At 37.4% G+C, this 21939-nt stretch overlaps 1 protein-coding gene across 7 annotated transcripts in view; it reads left to right on the forward strand.

Moving 5' to 3' along the window:
- The window catches only part of LOC123508638 (neural cell adhesion molecule 1-like), a 333273-nt gene extending 314738 nt beyond the window's left edge, over positions 1-18535 (forward strand). For all 7 annotated transcript variants that reach the window (XM_045262480.1, XM_045262475.1, XM_045262476.1 and 4 more), the window contains one exon: positions 15833-18535. In XM_045262480.1, the coding sequence (XP_045118415.1) occupies positions 15833-16044 (212 nt within the window). In that variant the 3' untranslated portion in view covers positions 16045-18535. The remainder of the gene's footprint in view (positions 1-15832) is intronic.
- Positions 18536-21939: the final 3404 nt, after the last annotated feature.

Here is a 21939-nt window from a genome sequence, read left to right on the forward strand (position 1 = left end):
ACCAAGTATTTCTTTTGTTTCTTTTTCTCAAACAATCTTACACATGGTGTAAGATTGCCGTGAGAATGGGGGTTTAAGCAGTAATTAATAATTATGGGTATGAAGATAAAAATATATTTTACATTAAAAAAATCCTATTTTTTACTCACTATATTCATCATCACAACTATACATCAATTACAAAAGATTATTTTGAGACAAAGGTATACAGCTGGACAAGGCAGCAATAATTACTTCACAGTATCATTATTTCACTTTATCAGACTAATAACTATTCAGAGTGTGTCCAGTTCAGTCATTAAATGGCAAATTACTGTGACACTGCTACTGCTGATGGCTCCTGAACCCTCACTATGAGTGAATATTTTCTAGAGAAGCGAGAATCTGATGCATTATCATCCTATCATGCTCGAGTAAGTCACCATCAAATAAACAATCTTGTGTAAAAATTTCATGTCAATCAGATGAATACAAATAGCAAAACAAGGACAAAATTATGAAAAGTCTTTAGGAGCGAATATCTTGAAAAATGTTTTTCTACAATTCAAAAATTTTCACAAAATCTGTATAAACTCTGATCGACTTTTGATTGGTACCATTTTAGACTACAACTAAAATGCATTTTTTTTTTTTATTGAAATTAGATTTTTATAATGTCAATAGAGAACGAGATATAGGAAAGTGGAAAAAAAAAATGGTGGGCAGTTCAACTATAACTTTAGTCCCTAGGTTGGTCAGAGTCTGACATCACGAAATCCAACTTATCGGGTTCCACATTATTGAGGTTCAACAGTAATTACATTTATTGAAGTAATGGCTACCTGGGCATTTCCAAGGGTACTTTAAAAAGTCGAGGGCACACCAAGTTGAGTGGGATACCAACTTGAGCGTCAGTGCAACCTATCTTTTTTCCCAAAAAATTTCCCCAAATTGATGGAAGAATGACACACACACACACACACACACACACACACACACACACACACACACACACACACACACAACCAAGGCTTTTTTACAGACATGTGAACAACAACATCAAAAATAGAGAAAGTATTGAAAGTTTAGAAGTAAATGGAGTATACAGTGAAGATCCCAGGGAAATGGCAGAGGCTATGAATGGATGCTTTCGGAAGGTATTCACAAAGGAGACTGCTTTTGACAAACCACTGGTAATGGAACAGAAAGGGATTATGAAGGAGTTTCAAGTAACGGTGGAGGAGATCAAGAACATGATGGGGAGTTTAGAAGTGAGAAAGCTGTGGGACCTGATGGGGTATCAGGATGGATTTTAAGAGAATGCAGGAGCAATTGGCAGAAAAAGTTTGTGAAGTAATTGATGCCTCATTAAGGGAAGGCGTAGTGCCCCAAGACTGGAAAAGAGCTAACATTGTCCCAATCTATAAATCAGGTAACAAGAGAGACCCATTGAACTATAGACCAGTGTCACTTACAAGTGTGGTAGCTAAGATGTGTGAGAGGGTGGTGAAGAATAGATGGACAGACTTCTTGGAGAAAATGACATACTTTGTGAGTGTCAATTTGGTTTTAGGAAAGGGCGTTCATGCACGACAAACCTGATATGTTACTATTCGAGGGTGATAGATGTAATACAGGAAAGAGATGGTTGGGCTGATGGAATATATCTGGATTTAAAAAAGGCCTTTGATAAGGTACCACACCAGAGACTGATCTGGAAACTTGAAATGGTAGGAGGAGTGCATGGCAGTTTACTAAAATGGATGGAAGACTTTTGGTAGGAAGAGAAATGAGAACAATAATTAAGGACAGACCATCAGAATGGGGATTGGTGGAGAGTGGAGTTCCACAGGGATCAGTGTTGGCACCAGTAATGTTCGCAGTCTACATAAATGACATGGTGGATGGGGTGTCCAGTTATGTGAGCCTATTTGCAGACGATGCAAAATTGTTAAGAAAAGTGAGATGTGACAAAGATTGCGAACTACTCCAGGAAGACTTGGACAGAATATGGAAATGGAGCTGTACATGGCAAATGGAGTTCAACACGACAAAATGCAAGAAAATAGAGTTTGGCAAGAGTGAAAGAAGAATCAGGAGTATGTACAAGATAGGAAATGAAGACATAAAACCAGTCATGAAGAAAAGACCTTGGGGTGACAATTACCAATGACCTATCGCCAGAGAGACATATAAACAAAATAATTGGAGAAGTATTGAACTTATTGAGGAACATAAGAGTGGCGTTCAGATATCTAGATGAAGAAATGATGAAGAAAATAATTACTGCAATGATAAGACCGAGGCTTGAATATGCAACAATACAGTGGGCTCCGAACTTAAAGAAACACATAAGGAAACTAGAGAAAGTACAGAGGGCTGCAACGAAAATGGTGCCTGACTTAAGAGATTTGACTTATGAAGACAGACTGAAAAGAATGCAACTTCCAACCCTGGAAAACAGAAGAGAAAGGGGAGACCTGATAGCAATATACAGAGTGATGATTGGCATGGAAAAATGGATAGGGAAGATCTGTGTATGTGGAATGGAAGAATGTCGAGAGGGCATGGGAAAAACTAAAATGGCCACTTATAGGAGAGATGTGAAAATATAGCTTCCTCATAGAAGGGTGGAAGCATGGAATAGTTTAGACGTGGAAGTGGTCAACGCAAGGAATATTCATGATTTTAAGAAAAGCTGGACATTAATAGATATGGAGACGGGACAACACGAGCATAGCTCTTTTCCGTATGTTACAATTAGGTAAATACAATTAGGTAAATACACACACACACACACACACAACACACACACACACACACACACACACACACACACACACACACACACACACACACACACACGGACATCGTCGATGGCGGATGTGGTCGCTGAGCTCCAGAGCAATCATCTAATTCTACAGTTACCATTGCCTAAGAGTAACCAAGGTGGGAAAGGAGCTGGTAATGTTTGTCCCGTCTCCATATAGTCATGTTAACTGTTGATTAGCAAAATAATGTCCAGGAAGGTAAATATAAACTGTAGCCTGCGTTTGAGCCATCAGCTGGTTTGTTTACATCTGCGCAACATGGCGGCCGTGAACTCGAAAGATGAATCAGACTTCACAGGATTTCAAGGAATAATGGAGAAGAGCGTTTATGTGAAGAAAATTCTGGAGTTGGAAGGTAAAATTGAAAAACTGTTTGAAAAGTATGGGGGCCTGGAAACGAGTTATGACAATGTAATGAAAGAGTGTGCCGATATGAAGAAGGAAAATGAAGCACTGAAAGAGGAAGTTAAGCTAATTAAAGTGAATTGCGAAAATGTGGAGAATCTCTAGGAAAAGTGATGGAGAAGCAGGCTGAATGGAAAAAAGTCAGGAAGTGGAAAGAAAGGAGGTAAATTACAAAGTTGCAAGTCTGGAAAAGGAAATCAAAGAGTCTGGGAGAAAACTTTGGGCCTTGCTGAAATTATAGATCAACAGATCATAGAAGAGAAGATTGCTGAGAAAGTGGTGAAGGTTATTAAGTCAAATGAGACATTGGTGAGGGAAACTGTAGACAAAAAGAGATGTGTGGTGATATTTGGTGTGGAGGAGGATAAGACACCGAGTAAAATGGAGAGAGAGAAAACATAAAAAGGTGATAAATAATATCATTAATGTGGTGCAGGAGGAGGAAAAGACCTAGTACAAGAAATAGAGGACTTCCATAGAATTGGAAAGTTCACAAGAGAAGGTATGAGGCCAATAAGAATCAAACTTAAGTCACAAAAGGATGTAGATGAATTGGTGGAGAAGTCATGGAGGCTAGCCCAGCAGGAAACAACAAGGAAGATTTGGTTGAGAAGAGATCTCGGTGAAAAGGAAAGAGAAATGTTAAATGAGTTGAGAAAGGAGGCTTTGAAAAAATGAAGAGAGGACAGAAGAGGAGAAGAAAGAGTTTTCTGGAGAATCTTGGATATGAGACTGAGGAAGTGGTTCATAACCCAGAAAAGTACAGCAAGAAAGGACTAAAGAAACTTACGTATGAGCGGAATGTAATGTATTCCAACATAAATGGAGTGATATCGGGATTTTAGAACTCAACGATTACTTGAGGGACAAGAACCCAGATATTGTGGGTCTTACTGAAACAAAACTGAGAGAGGAGAAGACCTGATGATGGTTGGAGAAGGAAATATAATGTTTGGAAAAGAAATAGAGTAGGTAAGATGGGAGGAGGAGTGATGTTGCTGGTTAAAAAGATATAAAGGTGGATCAAGTGAAAGAAGGTATGGGAAAGGCAGAAGTGCTAAAGATCAGAGCAGAAACTAATGAAGGAAAAAGAGGCACTACATAGTGGTGTACGTACCACCTAAGACAAATGCATGGTCAGTACAGGAATATGAAGAAATGATAAGTGATACAGGAACATGTCTGGAAGAAATGTTGGGTGGCTGTGAACGAACTATAATGATGGGAGATTTTAATTGTAAAGAGGTGTGTTGGGAGGACTGGTCAATGGAAGGATCAGAGACAACATGGGAAATACACTATTGACACTGGCAATGGAAAATGTGTTAACTCAGTGGGTCAAAGAAGATACTAGGTTTGGAGGAGAGGGAGCATCGTCAAGACTGGACTTGGTCTTTAGTACAGAGCCAATGGTCATTGAGGAGATGAGGGTGGAGTGCCCTTTAGCAAAGAGTGATCATGCAGTTTTGGAGTTCAAGGTGATAGATGAAGAGAAATCTAGAAGAAATGAAGAATATAAAGTGGGAAGATGGAATTATGCCAAGACAGATTTTGGAAACCTAAAGAAATTCTTTCAAGAGACAAATTGGATGAAATTCAAGAGTGCTAAGGAGCAAATGAAAAGTGGAAGGAATTTATAAAAATATACAAAGAAGGTGAGAAAAATTTGTACCAATAAGACAACATAGAGAAGTTGGAAAGCAGGACTGGTTTAACGATAGATGTGAAAAGGCTAGAACAAGAAAAGAGGATGCATGGAAGAGGTGGAGAAGGAAAAGACGGATTAAGCAGTGGGAAAGTTACAAAAGAGCAAGAAATGAATATGTGTTGATTAGAAGAGAAGAAAGAAAGAAACAAGAAAAGGATATAATTGATAAATGTAAAGACCAACCAAGGCTTTTTACAGACATGTGAACAACAACATCAAAAATAGAGAAAGTATTGAAAGTTTAGAAGTAAATGGAGTATGCAGTGAAGATCCCAGGAAATGGCAGAGGCTATGAATGGATGCTTTCGGAAGGTATTCACAAAGGAGACTGCTTTTGACAAACCACTGGTAATGGAACAGAAAGGGATTATGAAGGAGTTTCAAGTAACTGTGGAGGAGATCAAGAATATGATGGGGAGTTTAGAAGTGAGAAAAGCTGTGGGACCTGATGGGGTATCAGGATGGATTTTAAGAGAATGCAGGAGCAACTGGCAGAAAAAGTTTGTGAAGTAATTGATGCCTCATTAAGGGAAGGTGTAGTGCCCCAAGACTGGAAAAGAGCTAACATTGTCCCAATCTATAAATCAGGTAACAAGAGAGACCCATTGAACTATAGACCAGTGTCACTTACAAGTGTGGTAGCTAAGATGTGTGAGAGGGTGGTGAAGAATAGATGGACAGACTTCTTGGAGAAAAATGACATACTTTGTGAGTGTCAATTTGGTTTTAGAAAAGGGCGTTCATGCACGACAAACCTGATATGTTACTATTCGAGGGTGATAGATGTAATACAGGAAAGAGATGGTTGGGCTGATGGAATATATCTGGATTTAAAAAAGGCCTTTGATAAGGTACCACACCGGAGACTGATCTGGAAACTTGAAATGGTAGGAGGAGTGCATGGCAGTTTACTAAAATGGATGGAAGACTTTTGGTAGGAAGAGAAATGAGAACAATAATTAAGGACAGACCATCAGAATGGGGCTTGGTGGAGAGTGGAGTTCCACAGGGATCAGTGTTGGCACCAGTAATGTTCGGTCTACATAAATGACATGGTGGATGGGGTGTCCAGTTATGTGAGCCTATTTGCAGACGATGCAAAATTGTTAAGAAAAGTGAGATGTGACAAAGATTGCGAACTACTCCAGGAAGACTTGGACAGAATATGGAAATGGAGCTGTACATGGCAAATGGAGTTCAACACGACAAAATGCAAGAAAATAGAGTTTGGCAAGAGTGAAAGAAGAATCAGGAGTATGTACAAGATAGGAAATGAAGACATAAAACCAGTCATGAAGAAAAAGACCTTGGGGTGACAATTACCAATGACCTATCGCCAGAGAGACATATAAACAAAATAATTGGAGAAGTATTGAACTTATTGAGGAACATAAGAGTGGCGTTCGTATATTTAGATGAAGAAATGATGAAGAAAATAATTACTGCAATGATAAGACCGAGGCTTGAATATGCAACAATACAGTGGGCTCGAACTTAAAGAAACACATAAGGAAACTAGAGAAAGTACAGAGGGCTGCAACAAAAATGGTGCCTGACTTAAGAGATTTGACTTATGAAGACAGACTGAAAAGAATGCAACTTCCGACCCTGGAAAACAGAAGAGAAAGGGGAGACCTGATAGCAATATACAGAGTGATGATTGGCATGGAAAAAATGGATAGGGAAGATCTGTGTATGTGGAATGAAAGAATGTCGAGAGGGCATGGGAAAAACTAAAATGGCCACTTATAGGAGAGATGTGAAAAAATATAGCTTCCCTCATAGAAGGGTGGAAGCATGGAATAGTTTAGACGTGGAAGTGGTCAACGCAAGGAATATTCATGATTTTAAGAAAAGCTGGACATTAATAGATATGGAGACGGGACAACACGAGCATAGCTCTTTTCCGTATGTTACAATTAGGTAAATACAATTAGGTAAATACACACACACACACACACACACACACACACACACACACACACACACACACACAACTTAATTGACACAAGATGAAAGAAGTGAACATGAACATCTGGAGGTGCAAAGGTGTTTAGGAGATAGTAAAAAGCAGGAAGAGGAAAATAAAGGGATTACGCAGAGGGAAATGGTAAAGGCACTAAAGGAAAATGAGTATGTGGTGAGAGATATGCTGAAAAAGAAAAAATGTGTGATCATAATAGAATTGGGGAGGAAACTAACAGGAACTGGCAGGACAGGAGGATAAGGAAAATGACAAGATTAAGTCTTTACTGAACAAGATCTCTGTGGAAGAAGAGGACCTATATGCTAAGGTAGAAGAAAGTGTGAGATTGGGAGCTTTTGAGGAAGGCAAGAATAGACCATTAAAATTGAAATTAAAGTCTCAGGTGGCAGAGGCCTTGTTGAGAGGCTTGGAAACTTAAGGACTCTGAGGAAACCAAAACAATTTACATAAGAAGAAATATGTCACAAGATGAGAGAATGAAGATGAAGGAGCTAGTATCTGAAGTGAAGGAGAGGAATGACGAAAGAACAGAGGAGGAAAAGACCAAGTTTTTGGAGGATGAGAAATGGGAGGCTAAAGAAGTGGTGGATAAAACAGACGGAATAGGCATTACATGGAAGAAGAGACTAGGAATGGAATAAAAGTGACTTACACGAACATAGATGGATTTCTGTCTAAGAGGCTAGAATGTATGGATTACCTAAGAAATAAGAAGGACATAATGTGTGTAGTGGAAACAAAGCTAAGGCCGAAATAAAGCTAGACTGGTTTGTTGTAAAACACTACAAAGTATGGAGAAATGATAGAAAAAAAAGGTGGTGGTGGTATAATGGTTCTTACTAAGGAAGATCTGATAGTGAAGGAGGTGAACTATAGTAAGAGAAATGAGGAAGTGATAAGTATGCTTATAACAGATGGCAAGAGGGACATTAATATTATAACAGTATACATACCACCCAGAACCAGTGCTTGGGAATATGAACAGTACCAAATGGTGATGAGAAATACTCTAGACAGAATGAAGTAAGAACTCAACAGAAAGGATAGAGTGATGATAGTTGGAGACTTTAATTGCAAAGAAATAGTGTGGGAAGACTAAGTGGTGAAAGGTGGTGAGTGGGCAGAAGAATTGTTAAAGGTAGCAACAAATAACTTGATGGCACAGTGGGTGAGATCACCAACAAGGTGCAGGGGACAAGATGTTGCAGCAAGGTTGGATTTGGTATTTACAGGAGAATCTCTAAAAGAGGAAATTGAACATGAAAGTCCCTTGGGAAAAGCGATCATGATGTCCTAAGCTTTGAGCTGGATACAGAATTAAGCAGAATAAGATTGTGGAACAGGAAGAAAAATTAAATTATACTAGGGCAAATTATAACCATATAAGAGTTCTTTAATGAAATTGACTGGTCCGTGGTATACCAGGAAAGAGATATGCAATTGAAATACGATAAATTTATGGATTTGTATAACTCTGCTGTGAAAAAGTTTGTGCCATATTACAGAAAGAGGACTTTAAATAATAAACAGTGGTTTAATAGAAATTGTGAAGAAGCAAAAAGAACAAAGAAAAGGCATGGAAGAAACTTAAGAAAACAGTGATGTATTATCAAGGAAGGCTACAAAACAGCAAGGAATAGATATGTTGAAGTAAGGAGAACAGACAGAAGGAATATGAACAGAGGTGGTGGAAAACTGTGATAGTGACCCAAAAATGTTTTACAAATTCATAAATGGAAAACTAAATAAAGGGAGGCAATAGAAAAGGTAAAAAAGGGAAGAAGTATATGAAGATGCTGGAGATATAGCTGAAATTTTGAACGACAACTTTTGCAAAGTGTTTACAAAGGAGGAGCATTTTATGGGAGGAAGGCCTATGGAAATAAAGCAAATGCAGGACATCATGGTTACTAAGGAAGATGTAAGGAAAATTATAAGCAATCTGGATATTAATAAATCAATGGGGCCTGATGGCATATCTGGGAGGTTGCTAAAAGAATGTAAGGATCAATTGTTGAAATATTTGATATTGTGGAAACCTCCATAGAACAGGATTAGTCCCGAAAGAGTGGAAAAGAGCTGACATTGTGCCTATATATAAGAATGGTAGTAGAATGGAACCGCTAAATTATAGACCAGTATCGTTGACTAGTATATTGTGCAAGGTATGTGAAGAAGTAATTAAAGCTAAGTGGAGTATCTAGAAAGTGAAAACATTCTGAGTGAAAGGCAGTTTGGTTTCAGAAAAGGAAGATCGTGTATCCAATTTATTATGTTTTATTCAAGAGTGACTGACATACTACAACATAGAGAGGGATGGGTGGATGCTATCTACCTGGACTTGAGAAAGGCCTTTGATAAAGTACCACACAATAGACTGATGTGGAAACTAAAGATGACTGGAGGAGTAAATGATAAACTAGCAAAATGGATGGAAAATTACTTAATGGGAAGAGAAATGAGAACAGTGGTGAGAGGAAGGAAGTCCAGTGGAAGAAGGTAACCAGTGGAGTTCCACAAGGGTCAGTGCTGGTCCCATCATGTTTTTGATTTATGTTAATGATATGCCAGTAGGAATTGACAGTTATATGAACATGTTTGCAGACGATACTAAAATTATGAGGAGAGTAAAGAATGTGGAAGATTGTAACAAGTTACAGGAAGATCTTGATAAAATATATGAGTGGAGTAAAAGTGGCAGATGGAATTTAATATAGACAAGACCCATGTTATGAAAATGGGAAGAAGTAGATACAGACCAAACTGGGATTACAGATGGGTGATGAGAAAATTAAAGAGACCAATGAGGAGAAAGACTTGGGAGTAATGTGCAAAACACTTTGTCACCGGAGAAACACATTAACAAGATTTTTTGAAAACATACAACATGCTTCAAAATATTGGCCTTGCATTCCACTACCTAGATGAAGGAATGATGAAGAAGATATTATGTACCTTAATAAGAAGTTAGAATATGCAGCATGTGTCTGGTCAGCATATGAAGAAAAATGTGAAGAAGGTAGAAGGGTACAAAGGCTGGCAACAAGGATGGTACCAGGACTCAGGAGTTAGACTATGAGGAAAGACTGAGGAAGCTGGGGCTGACCACATTAGAAGAGAGAAGAACAAGAGGAGACATGATAACTATGTATAAATTGGTGAACAAGATTGACATACTGGATAGAGTTGATAAAGGTGACCACAAGAATCATCTCCGAGGACATGGAAAAAAGCTAATAAAGGACATCTGTCTAAATGAGTGAGAAAATACAGTTTCCGCATCGTAGCATTGATAAGTGGAATAAACTGAGCAGTCATGTCGTTGACGCAGTGTGTGTCAATCAGATGAAAGAGAGATATGACAGGAATGGACAAGGAGACAGGACACAGAGAGCTTAGCTCGGGCCCTGTAATACACAAATAGGTAAATACACACACACACACACACACACACACACACACACACACACACACACACACACAAAATATCTAAACGATGAAGATAGGCAGAACTTAGAAGAAGTAGAAGAAATAAACAGAATGGAACCATATCAAGAAGGAAAAACGAGACCATTTAAAATACTACTAAAATCACAAGCAGCAACAGAAGAAATTTATATAGAACAACAAACTCAGAGAAACAGAAGGTTGCAATATATATATATATATATATATATAATATATATATATATATATATATATATAAATATATATAAAGAAAATACAAATGAGGAAGAAAGGAAGAGATACAAGAACTGGTGGCAGCAGAGAAAAAATAATGAAAGGTCAGAAGAGGAAAAAAAAGGCTTTTTTTTAGAATTCTAGGACACAGGATAAGGAAATAGTATATAAAAGAGAAGGAAGAAGAAAAAGTGGAACAAGTTTAACTAAAAGTGATAAAGGCAAGAGACTAAAAATGATGTATACGAACATAGATGGGGTTTTATCAAGTAAATTAGAATTAAGAGATTACATAAAGAAAGAAGAACTGGATATTGTATGCCTGGCTGAAACAAAACTAAATGAGGCAATCAAAATAGACTTGGATAACAGGTATAATGTATGGAGGAGAGACAGAGGGGGTAAAGGAGGAGGAGGAGTCATGATAATGTCAAGGAAGGAGATGGTGGTAAACCAAGTAAAATGTGGGGAAGGAAAAGCAGAAGTACTGTATGTTAAGATGCATATTAATAAAAAAGAGCTAACAATCATTGTAACATATGTGCCACCAAAACAAATTCATGGACCAACGAAAAATATAAACACATGATAGATGACACAATAAGGAGTCTAACGAGAATCATTAAGGAAAGGAAAAAAGTGGTATTAGTAGGAGATTTCAACTGTAAAGAAATGGACTGGGAAAATTATGAAAGTGGTATGGGGAAGAAGCCTGGGGGAGAAAGATTCCTGAACCTAATGATAGATAATATGATGGACCAAAGAATAAAGGAAAACACAAGATTCAGAGGAAATGATGAGCCGGCAAGATTAGACCTGGTTTTTACAAAGGGTATACAAATGAATGATGATATAAGATATAAGTGCCCATTGGGAAAGAGTGATCATGTAATATTAGAAATGGATATAGAAGAGGGAAAAGAAGATAGAAATGATTCATACAAAAGAGACCGATTAAATTACAGAAAGGCTGATATTGAGAATCTCAAGAACTATTTCAAAACGTAACTGGGAGGAGATGGAAAACTCTGAGAGTGCAAGAGAAATATAACTTATTTTTGGAAATATACAAAACAGGAGTCAGGAATATGTCCCAAATATAGACCTAAAGAAGAAGGAAAGAAAGATTGGTTTAATGCAAAGTGTGCTAGGGCAAAGGAGAAAAATGCATGGAAAAAGTGGAGGAGAAATAAAAATGCAGTAAATAAGGTAAACTTCAAGATAGCAAGAAATGAATATGTTAAAGTGAGGAAGGAAGAGGAGAGGACTATGAAAAGGACATTGTCGAAAAATGTAAGAGCAACCAAAATTGTTCTACAGATTCATAAACAGAAAAATAAGAAAAGAGACAATAGAAAGGTTAAAAGGAGAAAATGGGATGGTGGAAGACCCAAAAAGTATGGCAGAACTGTTAAATAATAAGTTCCAGGAGGTCTTTACTAAAGAATCCAAATTTGAAAGACCACAGGGTAATAGAGAGACCATCTATATGGAAGAGATTAAAGTAACCAAGCTTGAAATAAAAGAGTTAATGAAGGAACTGGATGAAGAAAAGGCAATGGGACCGGATGAAGTCTCAGGCAGAATACTGAAAGAATGTAGGGAAGAACTAGCAAGTCCTATATACAACATCATAAAATGCTCAATAGAAAATGGAACAGTACCAGTAGAATGGAAAAGAGCTGAGGTGGTTCCCATATATAAGAGCGGAAGGAAGGAAGAACCTTTAAATTACAGACCGGTATCACTAACTAGTGTAATATGCAAGATGTGTGAAAGAGTAATAAAGAAACAATGGATCGAGTTCCTTGAAGACAACAAATTATTATCAAATAGCCAATTTGGTTTTAGAAAAGGTCGGTCATGTGTAACAAATTTATTGAGTTTCTACTCTAGAATAGTTGATAGAGTACAAGAGAGAGAGGATGGGTTGATTGTATTTATTTGGATTTAAAAAAGGCGTTTGATAAAGTGCCACATGCAAGATTACTGTGGAAGTTAGAGGAGAATGGTGGTTTAAAAGGAAGCACATTGAGATGGATGGAAAATTATTTGAGGGGAGAGAAATAAGGACGGTAGTCAAAGATATGAAGTCCAAGTGGAGAGCAGTAGAAAGCGGAGTGCCGCAGGGGTCAGTATTGGCGCCAATATTTTTTCTCATTTATATAAACGACATGCCAGGAGTGAACAGCTACATAAATCTGTTTTGGATGATGCGAAACTGTGCAGAGTTATAAAGCAAAAGAGGATTGTGAAATACTGCAAGAAGACCTAAATAAGATCTGGGAATGGAGTAAAAAGTGGGATATGGAATTCAATGTGGACAAAAGCCATGTCATGGAAATGGGAAAGAGTGAAAGACGACCAGTGGGAATCTATAAGATGGGAGATGGAGTAGAACTGGAGAAAGTAAAAAAAGGAAAAAGATTTGGGAGTGACGATGGAAGAAAATAATCAACTGGCAAGCCATATTGATAGAATTTTCAGAGACATATAATTTGCTAAGGAATATTGGAATAGGATTTCACTACATGGACAAAGAAATGATGAAGAAACTGATCAGTACTATAATAAGATCCAGATTGGAATATGCAGGAGTAGTGTGGACCCCTCACAAAAAGAAATACATAAGGAAGCTGGAGAGACTACAAAAAATGGCTACAAGAATGGTCCCAGAACTTGATGGGATGACATATGAGGAGAGACTAAAGGCAATGGATCTTCCACTATTGGAACAGAGAAGGGAGAGAGGGGATCTCATATAAGTTTATAAATTGATCAATGGAATGGACCGAGTGGACAATGAGTATCTGATCCTGAGAGAAGAATATGCCAGTCAAAGCACAAGATTGCATAGTAAGAAGCTGAGGAATGGAAGAAGTCTAAGAGATATTAAAAAAGTATAGTTTCCCGCAAAGATGTGTTGAGACGTGGAACAGTTTGAATGAAGAAGTAGTGTCTGCAATGAGTGTACACAGTTTTAAAGAAAGATTGGATAAGTGTAGATATGAAGATGGGGCCACACGAGCATAAAGCCCAGGCCCTGTAAAACTACAACTAGGTAAAATACAACTCTGTAAATACACACACTATATGATGGGAGGTGGAGTAGAACTGTAGAAAGTAAAAAGGAAAAGGACTTGGGAGTGATGATGGAAGAAAACAATCAACTGGTAAGCCATATAGATAGAATTTTCAGAGAGACATATAATTTGCTAAGGAATATTGGATTAGCATTTCATTACATGGATAAAGAAATGATGAAGAAATTGATAAGTACTATAATAAAACCCAGATTGGAATATGCATGAGTTGTGTGGACCCCCCTAAAAAGAAACGCATAAGGAAATTGGAGAGACTACAAAAAATGGCTACTAGAATGGTTCCATAATTTGAATGGATGACATATAAGGAGAGACTAAAGGCTATGGAACAGAGAATGGAGAGAGGGAATCTGATACAAGTTTATAAATTGATCAATGGAATGGATAAAATGGATAATGAGAAACTGATCCTGAGAGAAGAATGTGACACTTGAAGCACAAGATCGCATAGTAAAAAAAATAAGGAAGGGAAGATGTCTGAGAGATGTTAAAAAGTATAGTTTCCTGCAAAGATGTGTTGAGACTTGGAACAGCTTGAGTGAAGAAGTGGTGTCAGTAATTAGAAGAGAAGAAAGAAAGAAACAAGAAAAGGAGTGTGCATAGTTTTAAAGAAAAATTGGATAAGTGTAGATTTCCCAGGAAATGGCAGAGGCTATGAGACTGCTTTTGACAAACCACTGGGGCCACACGAACAAGAATATGATGGGGAGTTTAGAAGTAAAGCACAGGCCCTGTAAAACTACAACTAGGTTAAACTAGGTAAACACACACACACACACACACACACACACACACACACACACACACACACACACAAATTATGGAACTAGGAAAGAGTAAGAGAAGACCAGTATGGAACTATCTGATGGGAGAGGAGCATCTAATGAAGACTAAAGAGGAAAAAGATCTTGGAGTGACCATACAAGAAAATCTGAGCCCTGATAAATACATAAACAAGATATTTGGACTATCTTATAGGATGTTGACTTATATAAAAATGGCATTTCATTATATGGATAAAGATATGATGAAAAAATCATCACAAGCATGATACGCCCAAGGCTGAAATATGCAGCAGTGGTGTGGTCTCCCAGCTCTAAAAAGGATATAAGAAAATTGGAAAGGATACAGAAGATTGCTACAAAGATGGTGCCGGAATTAAAGGACCTCACATGAAAAACGACTGAAGGAAATGGGACTGCCAACCTTACAAGATAGAAGAGAATGGGGACCTAATAACAATGTATAAGATAGTAAATGATATTGAAAAGATAGACAAAGAAGACATGGTGATGATGGCGGAAGAGGATGGAAGGACAAGAGGACATGAAAAGAAGATCAGGATGAGGCAGTGTGTGAAGGATGTTGGAAAATACAGTTTTTCCACACAGAACGGTGGAAAAATGGAATGCATTGGATAATGGAATTGTTGCAGCACATAGTGTGCATAACTTTAAAGAAAAATTAGGTAAATGGAGATATGGAGACAGGACACTATGAGCCCCACTCGAACCCTGTACAATACAACTAGGTAAATACACACACACACACACCATCATCATGATCATCTTTGTTTCATACATTTTAGAATGCATAATTAATATATCTGCAACAAGTAGCAGTTATGTTAACTTATCTTCAATATCGAGCAATACATTAGCTTGGCAATGCAGCAAGACAGGCTTGATATGGATAAACCATTTAACATAACAAGTTCAGGTTTTCTGTAATCTTGAGACGATTTTCCATTCGTTCCTTTCCATTTCATTCCAGTTTTCAATATTCTATAGAAGATGAATACAGCTTTATTTGATGTACTACTTTACAGTAGAACAGCTTTATCAGATGTACCACTTTATAGTGCATTCGAAAACATGAGACAACATTATGATCCACGGAAACATCAGCCTCAACTATGTTGTCTAAGGAATTTTCTCCCCAATGTAACACTGTTTTGTGTAGGGAAAATTCCCTAAATCATACATACCGTTGTTTTGACGGTCGACTTGGCTCCAGTGCATTCAAATGGAAGCATGTTACCATTTTGTGTGATTTCCTAAGTTGAACAGTAAATTTTAAAATTCTTAATGAGTTTTCAGAAGGAAGAATATACCTCTCATTCTTACTTTACTTTCAGCAAGCATCTATGTCCTGGAAAACCTGAAGAATGATACTCCTTATGTGCTGAGGGTTGCTAGTAAAAATGCTGCTGGATTCTCAGACTACTCTGTTGAGGTAACAAAGAGAACAGAAAAAATTATTTCTTCTGCTAGCACCTCTGCCTCCTTCAGCATCTCATCGTGTGTTGCCCTCCTCCTCTTCCTCCTTGTGTCCGCTAGTCTCTTGTGAACACTGGATGGAGCATTTCTGTAGCTTACTCTTCTTAGCTCAGAATGGAAAAGCTCTTTGATCTGTCTCCCAACAGGTAGGAAGCATAATTTGATTTTTTTTTCTTTTTTGTATTTAATTAAGGAGATAGAAGAAAAATATAGGCATATTTTTATTTATTTATTTATTTTTCTTGTTCCAACATCTTAGATGAAATCTCACTGCTGTATGTTGTTCTCATCAAATGCCAGTAGAATCTTAATACAATTTGATGCAAGTCTAAAATTTAGAAACCTTGTGACTTAACTGATCATTTGTTATAAAACTTGCCTTCATGATATAAATATACATAGGATTCATTAATTATGTCTTTGATGTCTTCTTGTCATATATAAGTAAGTAGGGTAAGAAGGCCAGTAAGTTGAGACTTTGACAAAGACTGTGTATGTATGATGCTTAGTTTCCTGGTGCTGGAGTCCAAACTGTTTTGCTTGTGTCATAAATTTCAGGACAAACAGTGTTATGTTAGGTTTTAAATGAGACGAGGACTTTTCCATTTAGGAAGAAATCTTTCTGGAAACAAATTACTTTATAGTTTCTAAGGAGTTCCTATATCACCTGATACTTTTCAAGGCCACTGCTGTTGGGTCTTGCTAATTCCATGGTGCCATTGCCTCACTCACAGGTCCTTTGTAACATTTATTTAAAATGTAATTATAGAATCATCAAGGCAATATAAGTGATGGGAAGCCATATATGGAGGATGAAATATTAAATACCAAGAGTATTTGTTTTTTTACTAGATTCGCTACTTATTTTTGGGCTAAAGTTAATTTGAAACGACATCCTAGTATTATAATAAAGGACTTGTGCTCTCTGTCTTGCTAGTGATATCAGGTGGTATTTATGTAAATAATGTTAGAAATGTTTTACAGCTGCAGCCTTGTCTGTATTAGTTGAACCTGGTTAGTTTAGTTTCACACCCTGAAGACCTGCCTGAAAATGCTGAGGAATTGTTACCTAGGTAGACTCTAGTCTGAAAGGAAATTTTGTCTGAAGTCTTCAGAGTGCAATATAAGATACAGAAAATCCTTTGCGTATCAGATAAGGAAATACTAGATAATTTAAAAATTTAAAGATTACTGAAAGTGAAGTATTGTTGTTAATAATTTTATATTGTTGAGTCAAGGACATGACTGCATTTTCACTGCATCAGGTGTGTCAAGGGTGATTCATGAGTCACTGAACTTAATTATATCTTGTATACCACTTAGTGAGATGTTGTGCTTACCGAGGAAAGATTCAGCTTGGTGTTTTCCCCTTGATGGTGGTGCGTGTTGGAGTGTTGAACTGTCTCCCTCCCACAACCTCTCACCTTTTATTTGTGTTTATTTTCCCACAGGCCATATCTTGCATTTCCATTTTTTATATATATATATATATTTTTTTTTTTTTTATTTTAGCTTGCAAATGTATCCTGATGTTTTGAAGTATAGCCTCAAGCAAAGCCAAAATGTGATTATTAGCATCTGACTGAGCCAGTCTTTAAATAAATGTAAAGGAGAGGAAAGATTGTAGCTGGAAAGAGGCTGAGATTTTGGAATATTAAATTCAATTATAGATTTTTTGTTTTCATTAAGCTGTTGCTGTGTTTTAAAGTTAAAGTGGTGAGCCTTAAAAAGAAAATTATATATATTCAAATGTTGATTTATTCAACTTTTATTAATAACTTATTATTTATCAATATTTATTTTTTATGCAATTGCCTCGATAAACAACACAAATAAGAGAGTAAGTTGTAACTTAATTTTTTTAAATATTTATAACTATAAAAAGGAACATGTGGGTCTAGTTTCATACAGAATAACAGTAAATGAAAAACAATCCATGGGATTGGAGGATTTTTTTTCACTGACTGTGTGAGGTACATTTTATATCACAATCTAAGTATTCCATTATTCTCAGCCTCCCCTGCATAAGTATAATGAATGGCTGTATGCATTATCTACATAATATTATTGTTTGCTGTACATAGCTTATACACTTTTCTGTGGTGTAAATCATAAATTATATAGACAAGAGTGAGTATGTTGCCATTTCTATTTACTCATGCTCTCTTGGAGCTCATTTTCCAATTCTGCAGATTAATTATATTTTGCATAATACTGGTAAAGAAATAAAATTAGTATGCACTAATTAATACATTCTAGTTAGTGTGTGTGTGTGTGTGTGTGTGTGTGTGTGTGTGTGTGTGTGTGTGTGTGTGTGTGTGTGTGTGTGTGTGTGTGTGTGTGTGTGTGTGTGTGTGCACATGCACATACATGTATGCATGCATACATATGTGTTAATCTACGGCATCCAAACAGAAGGGGATGATTGTGTTATATAAAAGTACACAGATACAAGGTGAATCCAAAAGGAAATGTGGCAAGATCTGTCTAAACCACTTTTCATTATTTATTGCTGAACCAATTGTGTTCCTGTGTTACAGAATAAATAAAACTTAATTGTTTCACTGTGTCTGTTTCATCAGGTAATTGTTCCTGCATAACAAACTGCTTTAGATATATCATGAGCCATGCTGGCACGTGCAACATTACCAATGGAAAGTTCTGGATTTTAATAGGGAGTCTATGGAAAAGAGAATGTCTTGTCTTGTATGTCTTTTAAAGGCACAAGCAATTCAAGGAGACCTGGAAGGAAGTGGAAGAGGACTTGAATCAGAACAACTTTCATTGGCAAGATATCAAAAGTAAATGAGCTGGTATGAAAGGACCAGATATTGTAACTTAGGATGATGGCAGATGATCTAAGAAATAGTAGACCTATGAAAACCATTCAGTGTGTGTGATATACAAGGTTAGTTTCAAAATGATGCTCTAAAATTTTTGCAGTTGAAGGTTATGCTGATTCTGAGTCATCCTCCATGTCACTCATTGTTAAATCACTGTGGTGTTATTCTAATACACAAATATGGGATGTTTTCTCTACACATTATAACATCTTGGGGCTTTTTCAGCTGGTGGTTTTTCAAGCATCTCAAGTAACTTATGATTCACTCATTGTTCACATCTTATGCTGCATCAGTAGCAATTTGCTATGCAGAGAACAGTTGCATGCTTGGTGAAAGGATAAATATTTTGCCTACTTTTAAAATATTCCTGGTATATTGTAGAACACAAGAGCATAGTTGGAAGCAGTAAATACTGTTAAGTGGGTTAGACAAACCTAATCCCATTACTTTGTGGCTTTAACCTGCATATGCTGTTGTGTATGTGTGTGTGGGTGGATGCGCATGTGTGTGTGTGGATGCGTGTGTGTACATGCGTGTGTGTGTGTGTGTGTGTGTGTGTGTGTGTGTGTGTGTGCATCTGTAATTTGGGATAGCATTAACTGACGAATGGCCTTGGGGCACAAGTTTAGAAGTGCCGTGGACAGGAGAAGGGGAAATTGACTGTCACCTGCCACTGGATTGGACTTACCTATTACACCTTATACAGCTTACCTTCTACACCTCAGGCAATGCCTCATGGGAGACTTGGTGGTGGAGCTGGGGACCTGTGTGCCTCAGCCTGTGTAGACAGTGCAGAGAGCCAGAGAGAGTGTTGTGGGTTTTGCTAAGAGGACTGAACCCTTTAATCTGTGCAGGTGCTCACTGCCATGTAAAGACAACACTACCTGTTGTGGAAGTTTGTGTGCACACATGTGCCTACCCTGACTGACTCTGTACTGAGCCATTCTGTACTTGTGGATTGGGATTAATGAAGTACTGGTGAAAAGTTTATAAATCTTTGTCTTTCCAGCACCTGTGCTTGCCTGGTGTTAACTTGTACTATCGCTCTATTGACCTGGTCCTTGATGCACATAACAAATCTCAGGAGTTAATGCTGCATCCCCCACAGCAGTGCAGTAGTGATGTGCCAGGAATATTAACTCCAAGGATTCATTATGTGTGTCAAGGACAAAGTCAATCAGTGAGAGTACAAGTCAACACCAGGCAAGCACAGACACACGAAAGATCTATAAACTTTTCACTAGCACTTCATTAATCCCAAGCCACAAGTACAAAATGACTCGAGTCAGTCAGGACAGGGACACAAACTTCTGCAGCAGGCAGTTTTGTCTTTACACACCAGTGAGCACCAGCACAGGCTATAGGGTTCGGTCCCTCTCAGCAACCCACAACACTGTCTATGGTTCTCTGCGTTGTCCACACAGGCTGAGGCACACAGGTCCAAAGTTCCACCAATAAGTCTCCCCTGAGGCATGGGCTGAGGTGTAATAGGTAAGTCCTATCCAAGTGCTCTCCATGTCACTTCTAAACCTTTGGCAAAGCACATTCATCAGTTCATGTTATCAAAAATCACAGATTCACACATTTCACTCCAAACACACACACATATATATATATATATATATATATATATATATATATATATATATATATATATATATATATATATATATATATATATATATTGTAGTCTCAGTCCTACCCGAAGATCGGTCTATGAGCTCTGAGCTCGCTCCGTAATGGGAAAGACTGGCTGGGTGACCAGTAGGTGACCGAGGTGAATTACACACACACACACACACACACACACACACACACACACACACACACACACACACACACACACACACACACACACACACACACACTAGCAACAATATGTGAACTCTCCTAAAGGTATAGAGCAATTAATCTTATTTTTTTTCCTCTCGCTCACACCAACACACACACACACACACACTGGCAACAATATGTGAACTCCCCTAAAGGTACAGACCAATTAATCTTTTTTTTTTTTCCTCATTCTTTTTGTCTGTTGTATAGGATAAATAAGTCCTGAAAAGTGACAGTGGTGTGATCTTGCGTGTGGGGTAACTGAACACTCGGCCACTATTGTATATTATTATTAATTATCCTCTCCGTAATTTCTACCTATTATGAATTTCCTTTAATCTTCATTGGCATTAGCAGTCATATCTTGAACTTGATCCTTGACTAAGCTGTGACAACGTTGATGTTACCACTTGTCTAAGGGTATTTGTGGTGATAAAATAAATGAGTAAATTGATGTACTATACAAATAATTTTGTATGTTTTGGTCGATACTATTACCATAGCAGAGCTCGGTGAAGTTACTCAGAAATGATAATTGTGGTTTCTGTAACACAAATGGGTCCGAGATAGGAGAATGACATGACATTCAGAGTTACAAGCTTGCTCATGAATTCTTAATACAATAAGCAGCACATTCCACTTATAATCCACTATCCAATAGACAGTGAATTATCTTTGCCGACAAAATTTCAGAAAAATCACTTTCTTTCTGTTGAAAAAAAAAAAAAAAAATTGTATGTGGATTAATTGACATCCAGTAGGCTTACTCATAAGTAAAGAAATTTAGAAAAAAAACATTATCCTTATTTTGGGACAGTATTAAGTCTTTTTCATGAAACTCCTTTAAGAGAAATCTGAACATCTTCATTGTTACATTATTCATCCTTTTGTTACTAGTTACAAAATATATGGGTAATTGTAATTTGCTTTCCAGCAAACATGGAACATGTTGCTGACCACCCAGCTTTTGTGTGCATTCTAAATGCATCACTGTGTGTGTGTGTGTGTGTGTGTGTGTGTGTGTGTGTGTGTGTGTGTGTGTGTGTGTGTGTGTGTGTGTGTGTGTGTGTGTGTGTGTGTGTGTGCATGCATGCATACATGCATGTGTGTGCACCCATCAAAATGGGTCATTTAAGATGGCCAGGACCCAAGACACACCTGTGAAGTGAAAAGAAAATTGTATCCGTATAGTAGTATGTATACAATTTAGATTAATTTTCAATGTGTAGTTAATTAACTAACCAAATTTGGTCTGCAGTATTGAATGATTTGAGAATCTGTGTATGTAT

Source organism: Portunus trituberculatus, chromosome 25 (genome assembly GCF_017591435.1).
Source record: "Portunus trituberculatus isolate SZX2019 chromosome 25, ASM1759143v1, whole genome shotgun sequence".
In the NCBI taxonomy this organism is placed as follows: Eukaryota; Metazoa; Arthropoda; class Malacostraca; order Decapoda; family Portunidae; genus Portunus; species Portunus trituberculatus.